The sequence below is a fragment of the Capra hircus genome, chromosome 9, assembly GCF_001704415.2.
Source record: "Capra hircus breed San Clemente chromosome 9, ASM170441v1, whole genome shotgun sequence".
Taxonomy (NCBI): Eukaryota; Metazoa; Chordata; class Mammalia; order Artiodactyla; family Bovidae; genus Capra; species Capra hircus.
In genome coordinates, this window is record NC_030816.1 from 83841655 (window position 1) to 83861040 (window position 19386).

The 19386-nt window shown below is 43.1% G+C and overlaps 1 protein-coding gene across 2 annotated transcripts in view; it reads left to right on the forward strand.

Annotated features, from left to right (window-relative positions):
* The window catches only part of SLC22A3 (solute carrier family 22 member 3), a 99747-nt gene that overhangs the window by 62282 nt on the left and 18079 nt on the right, over positions 1 to 19386 (forward strand). For both annotated transcript variants that reach the window (XM_018053439.1, XM_018053438.1), the window contains exons 6-7: positions 13817 to 13914; positions 14034 to 14248. In XM_018053439.1, the coding sequence (XP_017908928.1) occupies positions 13817 to 13914; positions 14034 to 14248 (313 nt within the window). The remainder of the gene's footprint in view (positions 1 to 13816; positions 13915 to 14033; positions 14249 to 19386) is intronic.

Genomic DNA, 19386 nt, shown 5'->3' on the forward strand with positions numbered 1-19386 from the left:
AAAGAGATGGTAATACCAGACCACCTGACCTGCTTCCTGAAAAATCTGTATGCATGTCAAGAAGCAGCAGTTAAAACCAGACATGGAACAATGGACTGGTTTCAAATTGAAAAAGGAGTATGTCAAGGCTGTATATTGTCACCCTGCTTATTTAACTTGTATGCAGAGTACATCATGAGAAATGCTGGTATGGATGAAGCACAAGCTGGAATCAAGACTGCCGGGAGAAATAGCAATAACCTCAGATATGCTGAAGACACCATCCTTATTGCAGAAAGCAAAGAGGAACTAAAGAGCCTCTTGATGAAAGTGAAAGAGAAGAGTAAAAAAGCTGGCTTAAAATTCAACATTCAGAAAACAAAGATCATGGCATCTGGTCCCATCACTTCATGGAAAATTGATGGGGAAACAATGGAAACAGTGAGAGACTTTATTTTCTTGGGCTCCAAAATCACTGCAGATGGTGATTGCAGCCATGAAATTAAAAGACATTGCTCCTTGAAAGAAAAGCTAAGACCAACCTAGACGGCACATTACTTTGCCAACAAAGATCTGTCTAGTCAAAGCTATGGTTTTTCCAGTAGTCACGTGTAGATGTGAGAGTTGGATCATAAAGAAAGCTGAGCACCAAAGCATTAATGCTTTTGAACTGTGGTGTTGGAGAGGACTCTTGAGAGTTCCTTGTACTAGAAGGAGATGAAACCAGTCAATCTTAAAGGATATTAGTCCTGAATATTCATTCGAAGGACTGATGCTGAAGCTGAAACTCCAATGCTTTGGCCAACTGATGCAAAGAACTGATTCATTGGAAAAGATCCTGATGCTGGAAAAGATTGAAGACAGGAGGAGAAGGGGATGACAGAGGATGAGATGGTTGGATGGCATCACCGACTGAATAGACATGAGTTTGAGCAAGCTCTGGGAGTTGATGATGGACAGGGAATCCTGGCGTGCTGCAATCCATGGGGTTGCAAAGAATGGGACACGACTGAGTTACTGAACTGAACTGAATAACAATAGAAATAAAGTGCACCATAAATGTAATGTGCTTGAATCATCCTGATGCACCCGTCCTGATCTGGGGAAAAATTGTTTTCCATTAAACGAGTCCCTGGTGAGGAAAATGTTGGGGACTGCTACCCTATGGTTTAGTTCATGGCAGAAAGATACCTGCTAGGAATCCTACTGGGCAAAGTTGCAATCTTGCTGGGATCCTGCAAACACCTGAAGCCCTGGAAAAGCTAGAGCTGGGTGTATGTGAGAGCTAAAGGAGCCTAGGGGAAAATATCCCTCAGCTGCTGCTACTGCTAAGTCACTTCAGTCGTGTCCGACTCTGTGCGACCACAGAGACGGCAGCCCACCAGGCTCCCCCATCCCTGGGACTCTCCAGGCAAGAACACTGGAGTGGGTTGCCATTTCCTTCTCCATCCCTCAGCTAGTGGGGGAAAAGGCCATCATGTGAATTTATAGTCTGTTGTTACATGTTCTTTTTAAAATAGTTTCTGAAGCATTCAGAAACCTGAAAAGAAATGATGATAAGAATGTGAATGGTGGAGTATGTGGTTTGGCTTTTATTTGTGACATAGCAGGTGATTTGTTTTATTTCACTGCAGCTTTCTCTTCTTTGGAATAATCATTGGCTAACTAGTGACTTATAGATACTCAATTTGCCAATTTAGAACTAAAAATTTGTGTATCTAGACCTGCTTCTATGGTTTAAGACACTGGACATTCTTTTTTTTAAATACATAATTTTTTGGAGGGGTTATTGAGATAAAATTGACATAATGTTAGTTTTAGGTATAATAATGAGCATACCTAAACATAATAATTCAGTATTTGTGTGTATTGCGAGGTGATCACCACAATAAGTCTAGTTAACATCTATCAACATACGTATGTTGTAATTTTTTTTCTTGTGATGAGAGCTTCTAAGATTTGTTCATGTAACCACTTTTAAATATGCAGTAAAGTATAATTAACTATAGTCATCAGGCTGTATATCATAACTGCTTGATTTGGGGGGGGGGCACTTTCTTTATCATTTGATGTTTAGAACTTTTCTGTTTCAGCAACAATCAGTGACATTTATTGGTGCCATTGGGAAGATCAATGATGTGTTTAATCCCATCCACTCACATCAGATTCTGGTGTGGCCCCAAGTTCTGAGTCTTTGTGATCATTGTTGTTTAGTCACTAAGCTGTGTCTAACTCTTTGCCGTGCACCAGGCTCCCTGGTCCTTCATTATTTCCCAGAGTTCACTCAAATTTATGTCTATTGAGTCAGTGATGCTATTGAACCATCTCATCTTCTGCCGCCCCCCTCTCTCCTTTTGCTTTCGATCTTTCCCGGCATCAGGGTCTTTTCCAAAGAGTCAGATCTTTGCATCAAGTGGCCAAAGTAATGGAGCTTAAGGTTAGAGTCTTAAAATATATTTTTATTTGTTTATTTGGGCTGGGCTGGGTCTTCATTGCTGGGAGGGCTTTTCTCCAGTTGCGGCAAGTGGAGGCTTCTCTCTGTTGCCGTGCCCGGGCTTCTGGTTGGTGTGACTTCTCTTGTTGCAGAGCATGGGCTCTAGCGTGCTCCGGCTTCATAGCTGTGGTGTGTGGGCTCAGTTGCAGCTCCCAGGCTCTGCGGCTCAGGCTCAATAGTTGTAGCTCATGGGCTTCATTGCTCTGTGGCACGTGGGACCTTCTCAGATCAGGGACTGAACCTGTGTCTCCTGCATCGGCAGGCAGGTTCTGTACCACTGAGCCACCAGGAAAACCCAAAGTAAGAGTTTTAGGACTGAGAATGCAAACTCTTTTTTCTCCCCTCTATCATTTACTTTATTTATTTTTTTTAAATTTTATTTGTTTTACTTTACAATATTGTATTGGTTTTGCCATAAATTGACATGAATCCGCCATGGGTGTACATGTGTTCCCCAACACCTTCCCTCCCTTTGAACCCTCACAGATTTGTTTTTAAGAAATGAAGAAGTGTTCCACCATGTGACCTGCAGCTGCAACGCATCAACCTTTGCTGATATTAAGGCTGCACTTTGGATCCCGGGGAACCTCTAGAAAGATGCACTTTTTGCTGTTCCAGGCAGCAAGCCCAGTCATGGAGGGATGGAGTGGAGGGGTAGAACTCTCTTAGGCCAGATGGAAATGCTCAGAATAATATCTCTGCTACAGACAGCATCCTCACCAAATAACTGGCTGAGCCTGAGGTCAGGGGCCACCAGCCGTATACGGCCATGGAGCCCTGAAGTGTGGCTGGTCTGAACGGGGACATGATGTCAGAGTGAGCTGCACAGTGGATTACAAAGGTTTAGCCTGACATAAAGCACATGAACAGAGAAGGCAGTGGCACCCCACTCGAGTACTCTCGCTTGGAAAATCCCATGGACGGAGGAGCCTGGAAGGCTGCAGTCCATGGGGTCGCTGAAGGTCGAACACGACTGAGCGACTTCACTTTCACTTTTCACTTTCCTGCATTGGAGAAGGAAATGGCAACCCACTCCAGTGTTCTTGCCTGGAATCCCAGGGGCAGGGGAGCCTGGTGGGCTCCCGTCTATGGGGTCGCACAGAGTTGGACACGACTGAAGCGACTTAGCAGCAAAGCACATGAAGAGCTGACTCATTTGGAAAGACCCTGATGCTGGGAAAGATTGAAGGCAGGAGGAGAAGGGGATGACAGAGGATGAGATGGTTGGATGGCATCACCGACTCGATGGACATGAGTTTGGGTAAACTCCAGGAATTGGTGATGGACAGGGAGGCCTGGCATGCTGCAGTCCATGGGGTGGCAAAGAGTCGGACACAACTGAGTGATTGAACTGAACTGAAAGCACATGAACAATTTCCTCAGTAATTTCACGTTGATCGCCTGTTGAAATGATTATACGGGGGATAGACTGGATTAAATGCAACATATTCTTAAGATTGATTTTGCCTATTTCTTCTTACATTTTTGATGTTAGTATTAGAAAATTTAAACTGACGTGGGTGACACTATGGTTTTACTGGACAAAGCTGGTCTAGGTGCTTGGAATTTGTTTTTAACTACTTTGTGTGCATGCTAAATCATGCTAAATCGCTTCAGTTGTGGCCGACTCTTTGTGACTTCATGGACTGTGGCCTGCCAGGCTCATCTGTCTATGGGATTCTCCGGGCAAGAGTACTGGAGTGGGATGCCCTGCCCTTCTCCAGGGGATCTTCCCGACGGGGGTCATACCCACATCTCTTATGTCTCCTTCATTGGCAGGCAGGCTCTCTAACACTGAGCCATCAGGAAATCCCTTTAACTACTTTCAATTCAGTTCAGTTCAGTCACTCAGTCGTGTCCAACTCTTTGTGACCCTGTGGACCGCAGCATGCCAGGCTAAATATGGATCTCGCTCATTTGCTGCTATGTATGATTCTATTGAATGGCTATACTACAATTTATTCAGAGACATTCAGCTCATTTTTTATTTTTCATAATTATAAATGATAGAGCAGAGAACCTATAGTGCCCGATCCCTTGGCAAGAACTGATCTAAAGTCAATGCCTACAACCAGACTGTCAGGACCATCAGTTCAGTTCAGCCACTCAGTTGTGTCCGACTCTTTGCCACCCCATGGACTGCAGCACACCAGGCCTCCTTGTCCATCACAACTCCCGGAGCTTACTCAAACTCATGTCCATCGTATCAGAGATACCATCCAACCATCTCATCCTCTGTCATCCCCTTCTCCTCCTACCCTCAATCTTTCCCAGCATCAGGGTCTTTTCAAATGAATCAGCTCTTGACATCACATAGCCAAATATTGGAGTTTCAGCTTCAACATCAGTCCTTCTGATGAACATCCAGGACTGATCTCCTTTAGGATGGACTGGTTGGATCTCCTTGCAGTCCAAGGGACTCTCAAGAGTCTTCTCCAACACCACAGTTCAAAAGCATCAATTCTTCGGTGCTCAGCTTTCTTTATAGTCCAACTCTCACATCCATACATGACCACTGGAAAATTAACTACTTTAATACACATCAAATAAGCATCAAATATTCCTGATCAATTTAATTATGAACTTTGCTTTATCATATGAATTGTCATGGTAAATATCTTCTCTATGGTCTTTTTTTTAAGGGAAGTTTTTTAAGCTTTGTGTTTATTTATCGAGGCTGTTCTGAGTCCTCGTTGCTGCACAGGCTTTCTCTGGATGCGGTGTGGGGACTCCTCACTGTGCTGGCCTCCGTTGTTGCAGAACACAGGCTCCAGGCACGCAGGCTGCAGTAGCTGCGGCTCATGGGCGCAGTAGCTGCCGTTCCTGGGCTCTACAGCGCAGGCTCAGTAGTCATGCCGCTTGGGGCTACTTGCTCACGGCACATGGGCTCTTCCCACACCAGGGACTGAAACCACGTCTCCTGCATTGGCAGGCAGACTCTACCCCTGAGCCACCAGGGAAGCCCTCTCCTCTTGTTTAAAAGTATACTGAGGTTTTATAAAATTCCCAGAGTGCTGTGGGCAATTTGGCAAATTCTCTTTTACGGATGCCAGGCAACCTTGCTGCCACCTAGCAGCTGGCCAGGGTTCTGTGATGTTAAACACCTATTCCTGGACCTGCTGTCTGTAGCCTCCACCCGACTGAAGGGGACGACTGTGAGGAGGTGGGCCGGGGGACACGCACACTCTGCACCCCCTCCCGGCCTCACCCAAGCCCCTCAGCTCCTGGGGCTTCTCTGAAAGACCTATAGGGTGATCAGCTTAGAGGGTGGCTTCCAAATCAGTGAACCCCAAATCCTCAAGTGCTATTTTGCTCACACAGACTTCTTACAAAACGTTTCTAGAGAACAGAGCCTGTGGGGAATTTGTGATGACACAAAGTTGGCATTAGATTCAAGAAGTGATAAATTCCCCTGCTCATCAGTGGCTTCACTTTTCCTTGCGACATATGACAACTGTTAAAAAGTCCACCCACTGAGATCCACCAGGTGAAATTGCAAGGCTGGAAATGCAACCACTCGACACCATCCCCTCCCCTGCCCGCTCCAGACCCTGCTGCTCAGCTGGGTTCTTCCCCCTCAACCCGGGGGGCTCACGTTCCTTCCCGGCGAGTAAGAATAATACTAGGAGGTAGTAGGTGAGGCAGGACTTCAGGGACCACCTGGGCATCTCACATGAGTCTCCTGAGAGGTTGTTAAAATGCAGATTCTGGGGCTTCCCTGGAGACTCAGTGGTAAAGAATCCACCTGCCAATGAAGGAGACACAGTTCAGTCTCTGATCTGGGAAGGTCCTACCTGCTGTGGGGTAACTAAACCTGGGCACCCCAACTACTGAGCCTGTGCTCTGGAGCCCAGGAGCTGCAGCTAATGGAGCCTGCATGGCCCAGAGCCCGTCCTCTGCAGCAAGAGAGGCCACCACAATGAGATGCCCACGCACCCAGCTACTGAGGAGCACCCACTCGCCACAGCTAGAGGAGAGCCCCTGCAGCAGTCAAGACCCAGCACAGCTTACAGTGAACAATTACAAATCTCCTCTTTAAAGAGAAAATGCAGACTCTGATTTCTTCATCCAAGGTGAGGTGAAGTTGCTCAGTCATGTCCAACTCTGTGCGACCCCATGGACTGTAGCCTACCAGCTTCCTCCATCCATGGGATTTTGCAGGCAAGAGTACCGGAGTGGGTTGCCCTTTCCTTCTCCAGGAGATCTTCTCGACCCAGGGATTGAACATGGATCTCCTGCATTATAGGCAGAGGCTTTACCATCTGAGCCACTAGGGAAGTCCAAGGTAGGGCATCTTTAACAAGTTCCCTGGCAAAAACGCTGTGGCTTCACGGACCACACCCTAACCCTAACCCTAACCCTAACCCTTCCTACTTTGAGTAGGAAGGTTCTCCAAGCATCTGTTGCTCTGTGTACATTCTTGAAAACTTACCCTGCCTGAAGCCTCAGAGATCACCAGTGCCAGATGAACTTTAAATATGCCTGGTAAACATAAGAAAATCTAATAATAAGAGAAATCTATTCCTGTTTTGCAGAAGGCACAATGACAGTTGTCTTTACAAAAAGAGTACCTTTAAAAAGAATCTCCCTAACTTGTGCACTGTAGTAGAAACTACAGTTTACTAACGGAAAACATTTTTTTAATGCCAACTGAATTATCATCTGGAAGCAGAGTATCTCCAAAAAGTTATAAAAATAATATTAATACAGAGTAGATTGTCTCCATTTTTGAACACTCACTGGTACCAGGTGTGTATATTGCTGACCTTAGACAAAATAAACAGCAATTATTATTCAGTAAAGATGAGTTTATTTGGGAATAGCAGAGGCATTACAAATCGCGACATATGAGCTAAGGAGAACCATAGTCCAGACTGAGGATACAAATGGGAAGGTTAGCTATTATTAGGTTCTGGGAAGAAATTGGGAGAGTTGTTTTGAACAAAAGTTCATTGGAGGAGAATGAAAGTTTGGGGTTATTTAAATAACGTGCTGGTAAAAAAAAAAAAAAACGTTCTAAAATAAAACATCTCTAGCCTGATCCTGGCTGTTTATCTCTTAAAAATTTTTTTTGTTGAAGTATAGTTGATTTACACTGTCACACTAGTTTCAGATGGACAGAAAAGTGACTCAGTTTTGCATATACCTACATCTATTTTTCAGACTCTTCTCCCTCAAATATTATTAAAATATATTGAGTTTAGTTCCTGGTGCTATACAGAGATAATTGTTGGTTATTTTATATATAATAATGTGTATATGTTAATTCTAAACTCCTAATTTATCCCTCCCACCCTTTCCCCTTTGGTAACTGTAAGTTTGTTTCTTGCCCAGAAACCAATCCCTCATCAGGAGAGCTCTGAACACCATATTTATAATAGATTGTTATTTATAGTGTCTTTCTCTTCCTTGGCAATTTAAATTAAAATGTCAACTTCAAGAAATGTTTCAGAAGGGCACCAGAATGAATTATAAATAGAACCTGATTAATCAAAGAAAGATGAATAAAGTATGCTTTTAACACAGGGTACATTGTTGTTGATATAAAGCAAAAGTCTTGGCAGAATTAAAAGACAGTTGAGAAACAAATAGAACAAATAGCCATCAGTTCAGTAAATGAGTATCAGGAAACCAACCTGTACAGTTTACCTGTGAGCAGCCCCTTTTTCAACGAGTGGCGTTACTAGGCAACAAGGATCCAAACAGACAGGCGTTTCCAAGAGCATTTCCCATCTTCCTTTGCTCCAAATGAGAGCAGGCAGACACCTCTTAGAAGGATAAATGTATGAAAAACACTAAAGCCAAGTTAGATACTCAAGATAACATACTGTATGGTTCCACTTACATGAAATTCTAGAAAGGCAAACTAATGACAGAAAGCAGATGAGGGTTTACCCGGGGCTGAACATCAGAGGGAGAGAACTGCTTGCAAAGAGACAGGAGGAAACTTTTGGGGGTGGTAGAACTATCCCACATCATGATGGCAGTGGTGATTATGTGACTTGACACATTTGTCAAAATTTCGTGAAATGTAGCTTAAAGTTGCTAAATACTACTGGATGTAAATTATATTTCAATACAACAAAATTTAAAGTCCATCTATCTATAATAATCTAATATAGCACTTCTATTCTTTTACATCTAAGACTATGCAAACACTTTGGAGATAGAAAATAAACATGATTTCATTTCAAAATACAAAGCTAGAAGTTGTTGTAAAAGGGTAGGCGCTGAACCAGGCACATGGTAGGCGCTGCACACGGGTTGCCAAGACTTTCCTGGATGAATTCCACCCAAGATATGGCTTTTAGTCTCCCGAGGTCTTTGGACACCCAGAAAGTGGGTCATCTTTCAGAATATCTGCGTCACTGTGGACAGTGTGTTAGTAAATCAAAGACCAGCTGGATTTGTTCTCAAATTGGCAAAATACTTGCTTGGGAGCACTATTAATCCTTTCATTTGCTGAATGGGGAAAATTGGTCTTGATTACCTTTAGTTATTATCAGTGCTGCATATTCTTTTGGTGTAGGATATATATTAGGCGTTAAACATGTGCTTTGGAAAAGCAGAGATCATGTGACCGCTTGATTCTAAATATGAAAAGTGTGAAATTAAGACTAATACTAAATATTCTTACAGAGTAAATTGGAGTAGTGAAGCAATTATTTTCACTCTTTAATGCAAAGTTATTTTGCCTAAAATATTCTGTTATTACGCAAAAGCATTGTTCTGGACTAAATTTTTGAGATAAATTCTGCTTTTGGCAACAAATAACAGAAAACCAATCTACATGGGCTTCAGACAGTAAGCACAGTTCCACGCTCCTGGATCTGGAATTCTAGACTTAAAACAGCATCCAAGTTTGTTTAGACATGCGGATCACAATAAACTGTGGAAAATTCTTAAAGAGATGGGAATACCAGACCACCTGACCTGCCTCCTGAGAAATCTGTATGCAGGTCAAGAAGCAACAGTTAGAACTGGATATGGAACAACAGTCTAGTTCCAAATCAGGAAAGGAGTAAATCAAGGCTGTATATTGTAACCCTGCTTATTTAACTTACATGCAGAGTACATCATGTGAAATTCCGGGCTGGATGAAGCAGAAGCTGGAATCAAGATTGCCGAGAGAAATATCAATAACCTCAGATATGCAAATGACACCACCCTTATGGCAGAAATTGAAGAAGTAAAGAGCTTCTTGATGAAAGTGAAAGAGGGGAGTGAAAAAAATTGGCTTAAAGCTCAACATTCAGAAAACAAAGATCATGGCATCTGGTCCCATCACTTCATGGCAAATAGATGGGGAAATAGTGGTTGACTTTATTTGGGGGGGCTCCCAAATCACTGCAGATTGTGACTGCAATCATGAAATTAAAAGAAACTTACTCTTTGGAAGGAAAGTTATGACCAACCTAGACAGCATATTAAAAAGCAGATACATTACTTTGCCAACAAAGTTCTGTCTGTTTAGTCAAGGCTATGGTTTTTCCAGTAGTCATGTATGGATGTGAGAGTTGGACTATAAAGAAAGTTGAGCACCGAAGAATTGGTGCTTTTGAACTGTGGTGTTGGAGAAGACTCTTGAGAGTCCCTTGGACTGCAAGGAGATGCAACCAGTCCATTCTAAAGGAGATCAGTCCTGGGTGTTCATCAGAAGGACTGATGTTGAAGCTGAAACTCCAATACTTTGGCCATCTGATGTTCATTGGAACTGACTCATTGGAAAAGACCCTGATGCTGGGAAAGATTGAAGGTAGGGGGAGAAGGGGACGACAGAGGATGAGCTGGCTGGATGGCATCACCAACTCAATGGATATGACTTTGAGTAAACTCCGGGAGTTGGTGATGGACAAGGAGGCCTGGCATGCTGTTTTCCATGGAGTTGCAAAAAGTCAGACATGACTGAGCGACTGAACTGAACTGACTGAACTGAATAAATTGTTGTGAATATTGCTGTCAAAAAGGAAAGCTTGTCCCTCTCTGTACTCTGGGTGATCGTGGTGCCCATGTGCAGATGGGCAATGCTGTCAGGAACTTCCTGGAGAGAAGAGAACAGTCTGACATGAACACGACCCCAAGTCTGAGTTGTGGAAAAAACCCTAAGTGCAACGAAAAGAACCGCTGGAATAAGTCATCCATCCAAGGAGGAAAGCTGCCCTCATATAAAGAGTGGTTTTAATCTGTAATTTAAAGATCCTCAAAATCTAAATCATTTTCATCAAGACCACCTTTTCCATAAAATTGTGTTTTAACTAAGGATTAGACTTTTGGTCATAATGTCCTTCTCTAAAATTATATAGAAGATATATAATGAATCCTTGTGTGCTAAGCCTTGTTTTACTTATTTATACAATAGAACCCTGAGGAGTACTAACTTTAGAGAGTCTTGATGAGAATTAAATGCAATATTTCATGCTTCATTTCAATTCATCAATTCATTAGCCCAGAATCTAAGAAATATTACATACTTCGTAGGTGTTTTAGCCATTTTAATATGGGCAATATATAGAAACTAATTGTGAAAAATATCTTGATAACCAACTGTGTAAAAATATACAGTTTTCCCCTGGTATCTGTGGAATATTGGTTCAAAGAGCCTCTGCAGATACCAAAATCCTCAGACGCTCAAGACCCTTGTACAGAATGGGTCTCAGCTGATGCTCTGTATCCCCAAGTTCTGCATCCATGGGTTCAATCAATCACAGGCCCCACTATTGGTTGAATCCGCAGAGGCAGAACCTGTGGATATGAAGAGCCAACTGCATTGTTGGGACATACTAAATTCTTTTGCTTCTGGTATTCCTGATTTGTTTTTGGAACACCAGAAGTGAGGATAGGGGGTCTTAGAATTTCAAAGATTAGCTCAGGGAACATTTTAATAAGGATTGCATTAGTTATAGTACAGGTCAACTTGCTGCTGTAACAGAGATCTCCAAAAATACAGCGACAAAAAAGAGAAAAGTGTCTTTTTCTATTACATGCCCATGCAGAGATGAGTAGCCCAGCCCTGAAGGTAGCTCTGCCCCATGAGGTCACCCAGGACCCAGGTTCCATTATCTCATTTCTCCATTATCACCTGCAATAGGTTGTATAATCGAAGCCATTTCACCAGTGTCTTCTTCCTCCATCCCTCAGGAAGGGGGAACCTGTGAATGAAGAGCAAACCATTTCCTTTTAAAGCATGGGACCCAGAACTTGTACACACGGCTTCTACTCCCACATCGTTGCTGAGATCTTGGTCACTGGACCACCCACAACTGAAAGAGAGGCTAGAAAATACGACTTTAACTAGGCAGCCAGGAGCCTAACTAAAATTCTGTGGGTTCTATTATCCAAATGAGGGTGGAAAGAATGCATGGTTGAATCAATTAGCAGTCTTCCATTAGCGTTGCTATGGAAACTACTATTGTTTCGTTGATCCTAGGATACTGTTAATTTGGAGACATATCATCATTTTATGTACCGTTCAGTCGAAAAGGCATGCTATTGAAGCTGTGGCTCATTACTTTCTTATCAGCTGAGTTACAGGACACATCCTAATTTCGAGATTTTGAAGTGTGAAAACTTCATGTCTTGTTATAGAAGAAATACAAGCTTTCCTGGTGGCTCAGTGGTGAAGAATCTGCCTGCAGTGCTGGAGAGGCAGGTTTGATTCCTGGGCTGGGAAGATCCCTTAGAGAAGGAAATGGCAACCCACTCCAATATTCTTGCCTGGGAAATCCCATGGATAGAGGAGCCTACTGGACTACAGTCCACGGGGTCACAAAAGAGTCGAACACGACTTGGTGACTAAACGACAATGATAGAAGAAATACAGTGTCAGAAAGACTTAGGAAAATAAAACGATCTAAAGACATTCATTTTGCAGTCTTCTTTTCGTGTGTGTGACTTTCCTCAGAGCAAGCATAGGCAACAGATGTCAAGATTTGGTTGATCCATTGAGTGTAACGTTTAGAACAGGTGATTGACAAGGTACTATCCATGAGAATTTAAGTCAAATTCCAACACAGAGGCTTGGGGAAAATTTGCCAAGCTTTCCACTCAGTCTGGAACAGATCTGGAGTTGGGTAAACAGACAATGAGGGTCCTGTTTTCACTAACCAGGGTTCTCACTTAGCAGAAGGATGAAGACCAAGGGCTATACTCAGCACAGAGTTATGGCCAAGGCACTGGACTTCCTGTTTCAACATTCAGTCATCACCCAAATATTGGCTGGACACCAGACACTTTGCTTGGTGCTACAATACAGTCTCTGCCCCTCTGAGAACTCCAGAGCTCATGCAGGGAGAAGAATACGTAGACCTGTAAAGGCATGCATTTGTGTAGAGCCTGGCACAGTATTGCATAGACGTTTAGTAAGTGGAGGCACAGAGTGGAGACCATCAGTTCTACCCAAGGTTAGGGAAGACCGGCAGAACTAGGGAGGGTGAGAGTTCCTCAGGCAGAGTAACACTGTGCAAGTGCACAGAAGTGTGACAGAGTGCTCGCTGCAGCTCTCTTCAGCACACAGGATGAGAAGCAGAGGGGACTTTGCTGGCATTCCAGTGGTTAAGGCTTCACGCTTCCACTGCAGGTGGTGTGGGTTCAATCCCTGGTCAAGGTACTTAAGATCCAACATGTCGCTTCATGCAGCCAAAAAAGGAAGAAGAATTTTAAAAGTTCAGTAATCAAGATAAATACTATTCTAGTACAATATTTAAATACACAAAACTTAATGCAAAAAAAAAAAATTGTAAAAAAAAGACCAGAAGCAGTGGGTATGTTCAGCTGTTTCCTTTTTAGTACTTTACACATAGGAGGCAAAGAGCAATGTTTGTTTAATTGAATTAGAGAAAGACCAACTTCTTGAATGGCCAAATAAGGATGAGCTGAATTTTCCTGTTATCAAAAAGATGCTGGAAAGAAACAAAAGGACACCGTTGATGCCAGCCTTGCTCTAGAGCTTACCATGACTCTAGCTTATTGGTTAGCATAAGATTTGAGGAGTTACTAGATAAAGGAGCTTGTTTAGAGCCTGCTTTCACCATCTTTATGCTTGTTTTCTCCAATTTAACAATGCACAAATGTAGTTTACTTTAGAACACACCTTATATCTTTATTTATTCCAAGCATGTAGTACTGCTGATTCTCAGCACAGCAAGCACACCTTTGAGAATCTGACCTAGGACAAAGGCTAGAGAACCAAACTTTTTGCACTCAGGTGCTAAGATGTCATAATGAAAGACCCTGATTGGTTCAGTGAGATCATTCGGTAGCTTTGAATCTGGTCAATGACGAATCTATAATATGCAGATGTCTCTTGCTGTGTATTCCTACTGACAATCTGCTTCTCTTGTATAGATCACTGTTACGGATGAGGAAGTTAGTAACCCATCCTTTGTAGATCTGGTGAGAACTCCCCAAATGAGGAAGTGCACACTTATACTTATGTTTGCTTGGTAAGTTTGATTTGTGATGGATTCAAAAGCTTGTGTCAAATTCACAGCGCAGCCCTCCCTCCAGACCAGGTGAAAGTTCTCTCTCACTTGTTCTCTGTTGTCTTTCGATGTTACTCCAGGTTCACAAGTGCTGTGGTTTATCAAGGACTCGTCATGCGCCTGGGAATTATAGGAGGCAACCTCTATATCGACTTTTTCATCTCGGGAGTTGTGGAGCTGCCAGGAGCCCTCTTGATCTTACTAACCATTGAGCGTTTTGGTCGGCGCCTACCCTTTGCAGCAAGCAATGTCGTGGCAGGGGTGGCGTGCCTTGTCACTGCATTCTTACCAGAAGGTAACTGTCCCTCAAGTCTGCTTGGCAGCCAAGATCTTGAAAAAAAATCTTAAAATAATCAAGAATGGGGGACTTCTCATCTTCAGCAAATGTCCCCTAGCATCAACATCATAGTGCCAGGCTCACTCTTGTGATGTCTCTCCGTTTCTGCCAAATCAGCATAACGACTGTGAGTACAGAAGACTGATGCTATAGATTTTTCCATTTTCCCCAGTTTTAGGGTCATTTGTGGATGAAATAGATGTGTAAAACCTAGATTGTAGTCCTAGTTTACTTTTTAAAAAAATTTTAATTGAAATTTACTTTATGTACAATATTGCATAGGTTACAGATGTGCAATATGATGATTCATGATATATAAAGGTTGTATTCCATTTATAGTTATTCTAAAGTACTGGCTATATTCTCCATATGGTACAATAGATTCTTGTAGCTTACTGTATACCTAATAGTGTGTATCTCTTAGTCCCTTACCCTGACATTACCCCCCCTTTCCCTCTCCCCAGTGGTAACCACTAGTTTGTTCTCTGTATCTGTGAGTTTGCTTTTTTTGGTTGTTATATTCACTAGTTTGTTGTAATTTTTTAGATTCCACATATAGGTGATATCTTATAGTATGTGTCTTTCTATGTCTGACATATTTCACTTAGCATAATGCCCTCCAAGTCTATCCATGTTGCTGCAAATGGCAAATTACACACTTTTTATGGCTGAGTAGTATTCCATATATATATATAAAGGATATATATATTTATTTATATATATATCCTTTATATATATAAAAAGTTATGAGGCTTCCCGCATAACTCAGTTGGTAAAGAATGTGCCTGCAATGTAGGAGACCACATCTTCTTTGTCCATTCATTCTGCTGGTGGCCACTTAGGGTGCTTCTTAGTTGTTGCAGAAATGCTGCTGTAACACTGGGGTGTGTGTATCTTTTCCAGTTAGTGGCTTTGGTTTTTTCTCATATATGTACCCAGGAATGGAATTAATGTAGTTTGCTTTTGATCACCTTTATCTGACTTAAGTTTGTGACATCATTGACCCTGTTTCACATTTCTTCCGTATCACTGCTGCTGCTGCTAAGTCACTTCAGTTGTGTCCGACTCTGTGCGACCCCATAGACGGCAGCCCACCAGGCTCCCCGGTCCCTGGGATTCTCCAGGCAAGAACAGTGGAGTGGGTTGCCATTTCTCTCTCCAATGAACGAAAGTGAAAAGTGAAAATGAAGTCACTCAGTCGTGTCCGACTCTTAGTGACTCCATGGACTGCAGCCAACCAGGCTCCTCCATCCATGGGATTTTCCAGGCAAGAGTACTGGAGTGGGGGTGCCATTGCCTTCTCCGTCTGTATCACTAATTCCCTGCAAAACACGAAGGTTACAAAGGGAAGAAAAACACATTTCTTGACTTGGAGAGGTTGACAACCTAGTGAAGAATATGGACAAAGTAGAGCATGGTTCTCAGAAGTATGAACCACCTGTGCTGGTTTAGGAACCAAACATTCTTCGTTATCACAGGAATATCCTGGAACCTTCTTTGTTATCGCAGGACTATCCTGGAAAGGAGGCTGAGGGATCATGCCTGTCCAGCAATGATAGCCTCGCAGTCAGGCCAAGAGCTTGGGTGTGGTCTTGTGAGCTCCGGGTGGCGGAGAAGCGCCTCCAAGTGACTGCAGCAGTTGGGACAGTGGCGATGGGGAGGGAGAGATGCTGCGAGCAGGGATCAAGGTGGTGGCTTTCGGGCCTGCATGGGAGACGGTGATTTCAGGGACATTTCAGAGTTAAACTGGGGAGGGGAGGGCTTGGTGATGGCTGTGCGATACAGGGGTTGTGGGTAACTCCACGTGCATGGCTAACCCACCGCCAATTATCCCTGTCCCAGAACACAGCGGGGCCCGGACGGTGGAAGCCTTTCAAACTCCCAGGGAATGTGTGTTTTAGATCAAGTTCATTATTTCCACATTCCAGGAGGTGTGAGGGGTGGGAGGGTTGCTGGGACAGCTGGGGCCTCTTGTAGTACTTTATGTCAGCACAAGAGAAGCATTTTTTTTATCAGTTTGAAGAATTTTTTTTCTTTTCCATAAGGTTTATTACAAGATAGCGGGTACAGCTCTCTGTGCGGTACAATAGGGCCTTTTTCTCTATAGAATAGTTTGTATCTGCTAACCCCAAACTCCCAATCCATCCCTTCCCTACACCCTCCCGCTTGTTAACTACAAGCGTGTTCTCTAGAGTCTGTTTCTGTTTTGTAGATAAGTTCGTTTCCTAGTTTAGATTCCACATATTGTTGTTGTTCAGTCACTACATATGGGAAACACGCACCACATCTTTATCCATTCATTCTGCTGATGGCCGCATAGGGTGCTTCTTAGTTATTGTAGAAATGCTGCTGTAACACTGGGGTGTCTGTATCTTTTCCAGTCAGCGGCTTTGCTTTTTTTCTCATATATATACCCAGAAATGGAATTAATGTAGTTTGCTTTTGATCACCTTTATCTGACTTAATTTTGTGATGTCATTGACCCTGTTTCACATTTCCTTCATATCACTAATTCCCTGCAAAACATGAAGGTTACAAAGGGGAGAAAAATACATTTCTTGACTTGGAGAGGTTGACAACCTGGTGAAGAGTATGGACAAAGTAAAGCACGGTTCTCAGAAGTATGAACCACCTGTGCTGATTCATGGACTGCAGCACGCCAGGCTCCTCTGTCCCCGACTATTTCCCAAAGTTTGCTCAAACTCACATCCATTGAGTCGATGATGCAACCCAACCATCTCATCCTCTGTCACCCCTTTCTCCCTTTGCCTTCAATCTTTCCCAGCGTCAGGGACTTTTCCAATGAGTTGGCTCTTTGCAGTGTCAAAATAGTCAGACATTTATAGATAAGTTCATTAATAATATGCTTATGAAATCCTAAAACATCAAATAACCCTATTTAAATACCATTACAGGAATGCCCATCTTCAGAATGAGAAGGGGGAGAAATCCTGTCATATTGGAATGGTTGATGATAAACAGAACTGTTTGCATTTATCTCATTTTTCTTGAGCACATGAGTTTCCTAGAGCTGTTGTATCAAAACACCATAAACTGCGTGGCTTGCAACACAGATTTGTTCTTTCATATCCTGGAGGCTGGAGTCTGAACTCCAGGTGTAGGCAGGGCCTCGCTTTCCCTGAAGGCTCTCAATAAGGATACTTGCCTGTCCCTTCTGGGCTTCTGGTGGTTGCCAGCCATCCTTGGCATTCCTGGACAGCATTTCCATCTCTGTCTCCATCTTCATATGACCTTCTCTGCATCTCTGGGCCTTAACTTAACCATGACATCTGCAAAGACCCTATTTTGAAATAAGGCCATACTCTGAGGTTCTGGTGAACCTGAACTTTGGGGAACATCGTTCAACCTACCACACTGAGCTAACGCATTATAAGAGTTGGGGAAGGGGATTCCCTGGTGGTCCAGCAGTTGGGACTCAGTGCTTTCACTGCCAGAGCCCAGGTTTGATCCCCTGGTCAGGGAACTAAGATTCTGCAAGCCTCCCTGTGTGGCCAAAAAAAAAAAAAGAAAAAGACTTGCAGAAGATATATGCACATCTACTTAGTGTCTATTAATTGCTGCCACTAAACTAGGAGTACCAGACCACCTGACCTGCCTCTTGAGAAACCTGTATGCAGGTCAGGAAGCAACAGTTAGAACTGGACACGGAACAACAGACTGGTTCCAAATAGGAAAAGGAGTACGTCAAGGCTATATATTGTCATCCTGCTTATTTAACTTCTATGCAGAGTACATCATGAGAAAACGCTGGGCTGGAAGAAGCACAAGCTGGAATCAAGATTGCCGGAAGAAATATCAATACCCTCAGATATGAAGATGACACCACCCTTATGGCAGAAAGCGAAGAAGAACTAAAGAGCCTCTTAATGAAAGTGAAAGAGGAAAGTAAAAAAGTTGGCTTAAAACTACTCAACATTCAGAAAACGAAGATCATGGCATCTGGTCCCATCACTTCATGGCAAATAGATGGGGAAACAGTGGCAGACTTTATTTTCTGGGGCTCCAAAATCACTGCAGATGGTGACTGCAGCCATGAAATTAAAAGACGCTTACTCCTTGGAAGGAAACTTATGACTAACCTAGATAGCATATTCAAAAGCAGAGACATTACTTTGCCAACAAAGGTCCATCTAGTCAAGACTATGGTTTTTCCAGTAGTCATGTATGGAGGTGAGAGTTGGACTGTGAAGAAAGCTGAGCGCTGAAGAATTGATGCTTTTGAACTGTGGTGTTGGAGAAGACTCTTGAGAGTCCCTTGGACTGCAAGGAGATGCAACCAGTCCATTCTAAAGGAGATTAGTCCTGGGTGTTCTTGGAAGGAATGATGCTAAAGGTGAAACTCCAGTACTTTGGCCACCTCATGCGAAGAATTGACTCATCGGAAAAGACTCTGATGCTGGGAGGGACTGGGGGCAGGAGGAGAAGAGGACAACAGAGGATGAAATGGCTGGATGGCATCACTGACTCAATGGACGTGAGTTTGAGTGAACTCTGGGAGTTAGTGATGGACAGGGAGGCCTGGCGTGCTGCGATTCATGGGGTCACAAAGAGTCGGATACGACTGAGCGACTGAACTGAACTGAACTAGGAGCAAAGATAGAGCTGTTAACAAGGTAGACATAATTTCTTTTTTTTTTTTTTGAACTTCTTGTTTCATATTGGGGTATAGCCGATTAACAACACTGTGATAGTTTCAGGTGAACAGCAGAGGGGCTCAGCCATACATACACATGTGTACATTCTCCCCCAAACCCTCCTCCCGTCCAGGCTGCCACGTGACACTGAGCAGAGTTCCATGTGCTGTACAGTAGGTCTTTGTTGGTTATCCATTTTAAATACGGCAATGTGTACATGACCATCCCAACCTCCCTAGCTATCCCTTCACCCTGGCAACCATAAGTTCGTTTCAATTTCTATCTTTGGGCGTTATGCGCAATATAGTAGAAGACAACAAATGAGGACCACTGGATACTTCACTGATCTTTCCATTTTACTTTGGCACTGTATAGTTTTAGGTTTAATTTTTAAATGTAGTTTCCTAAGACAAGGTCATCTGTTCTCATCCTATATGGAAT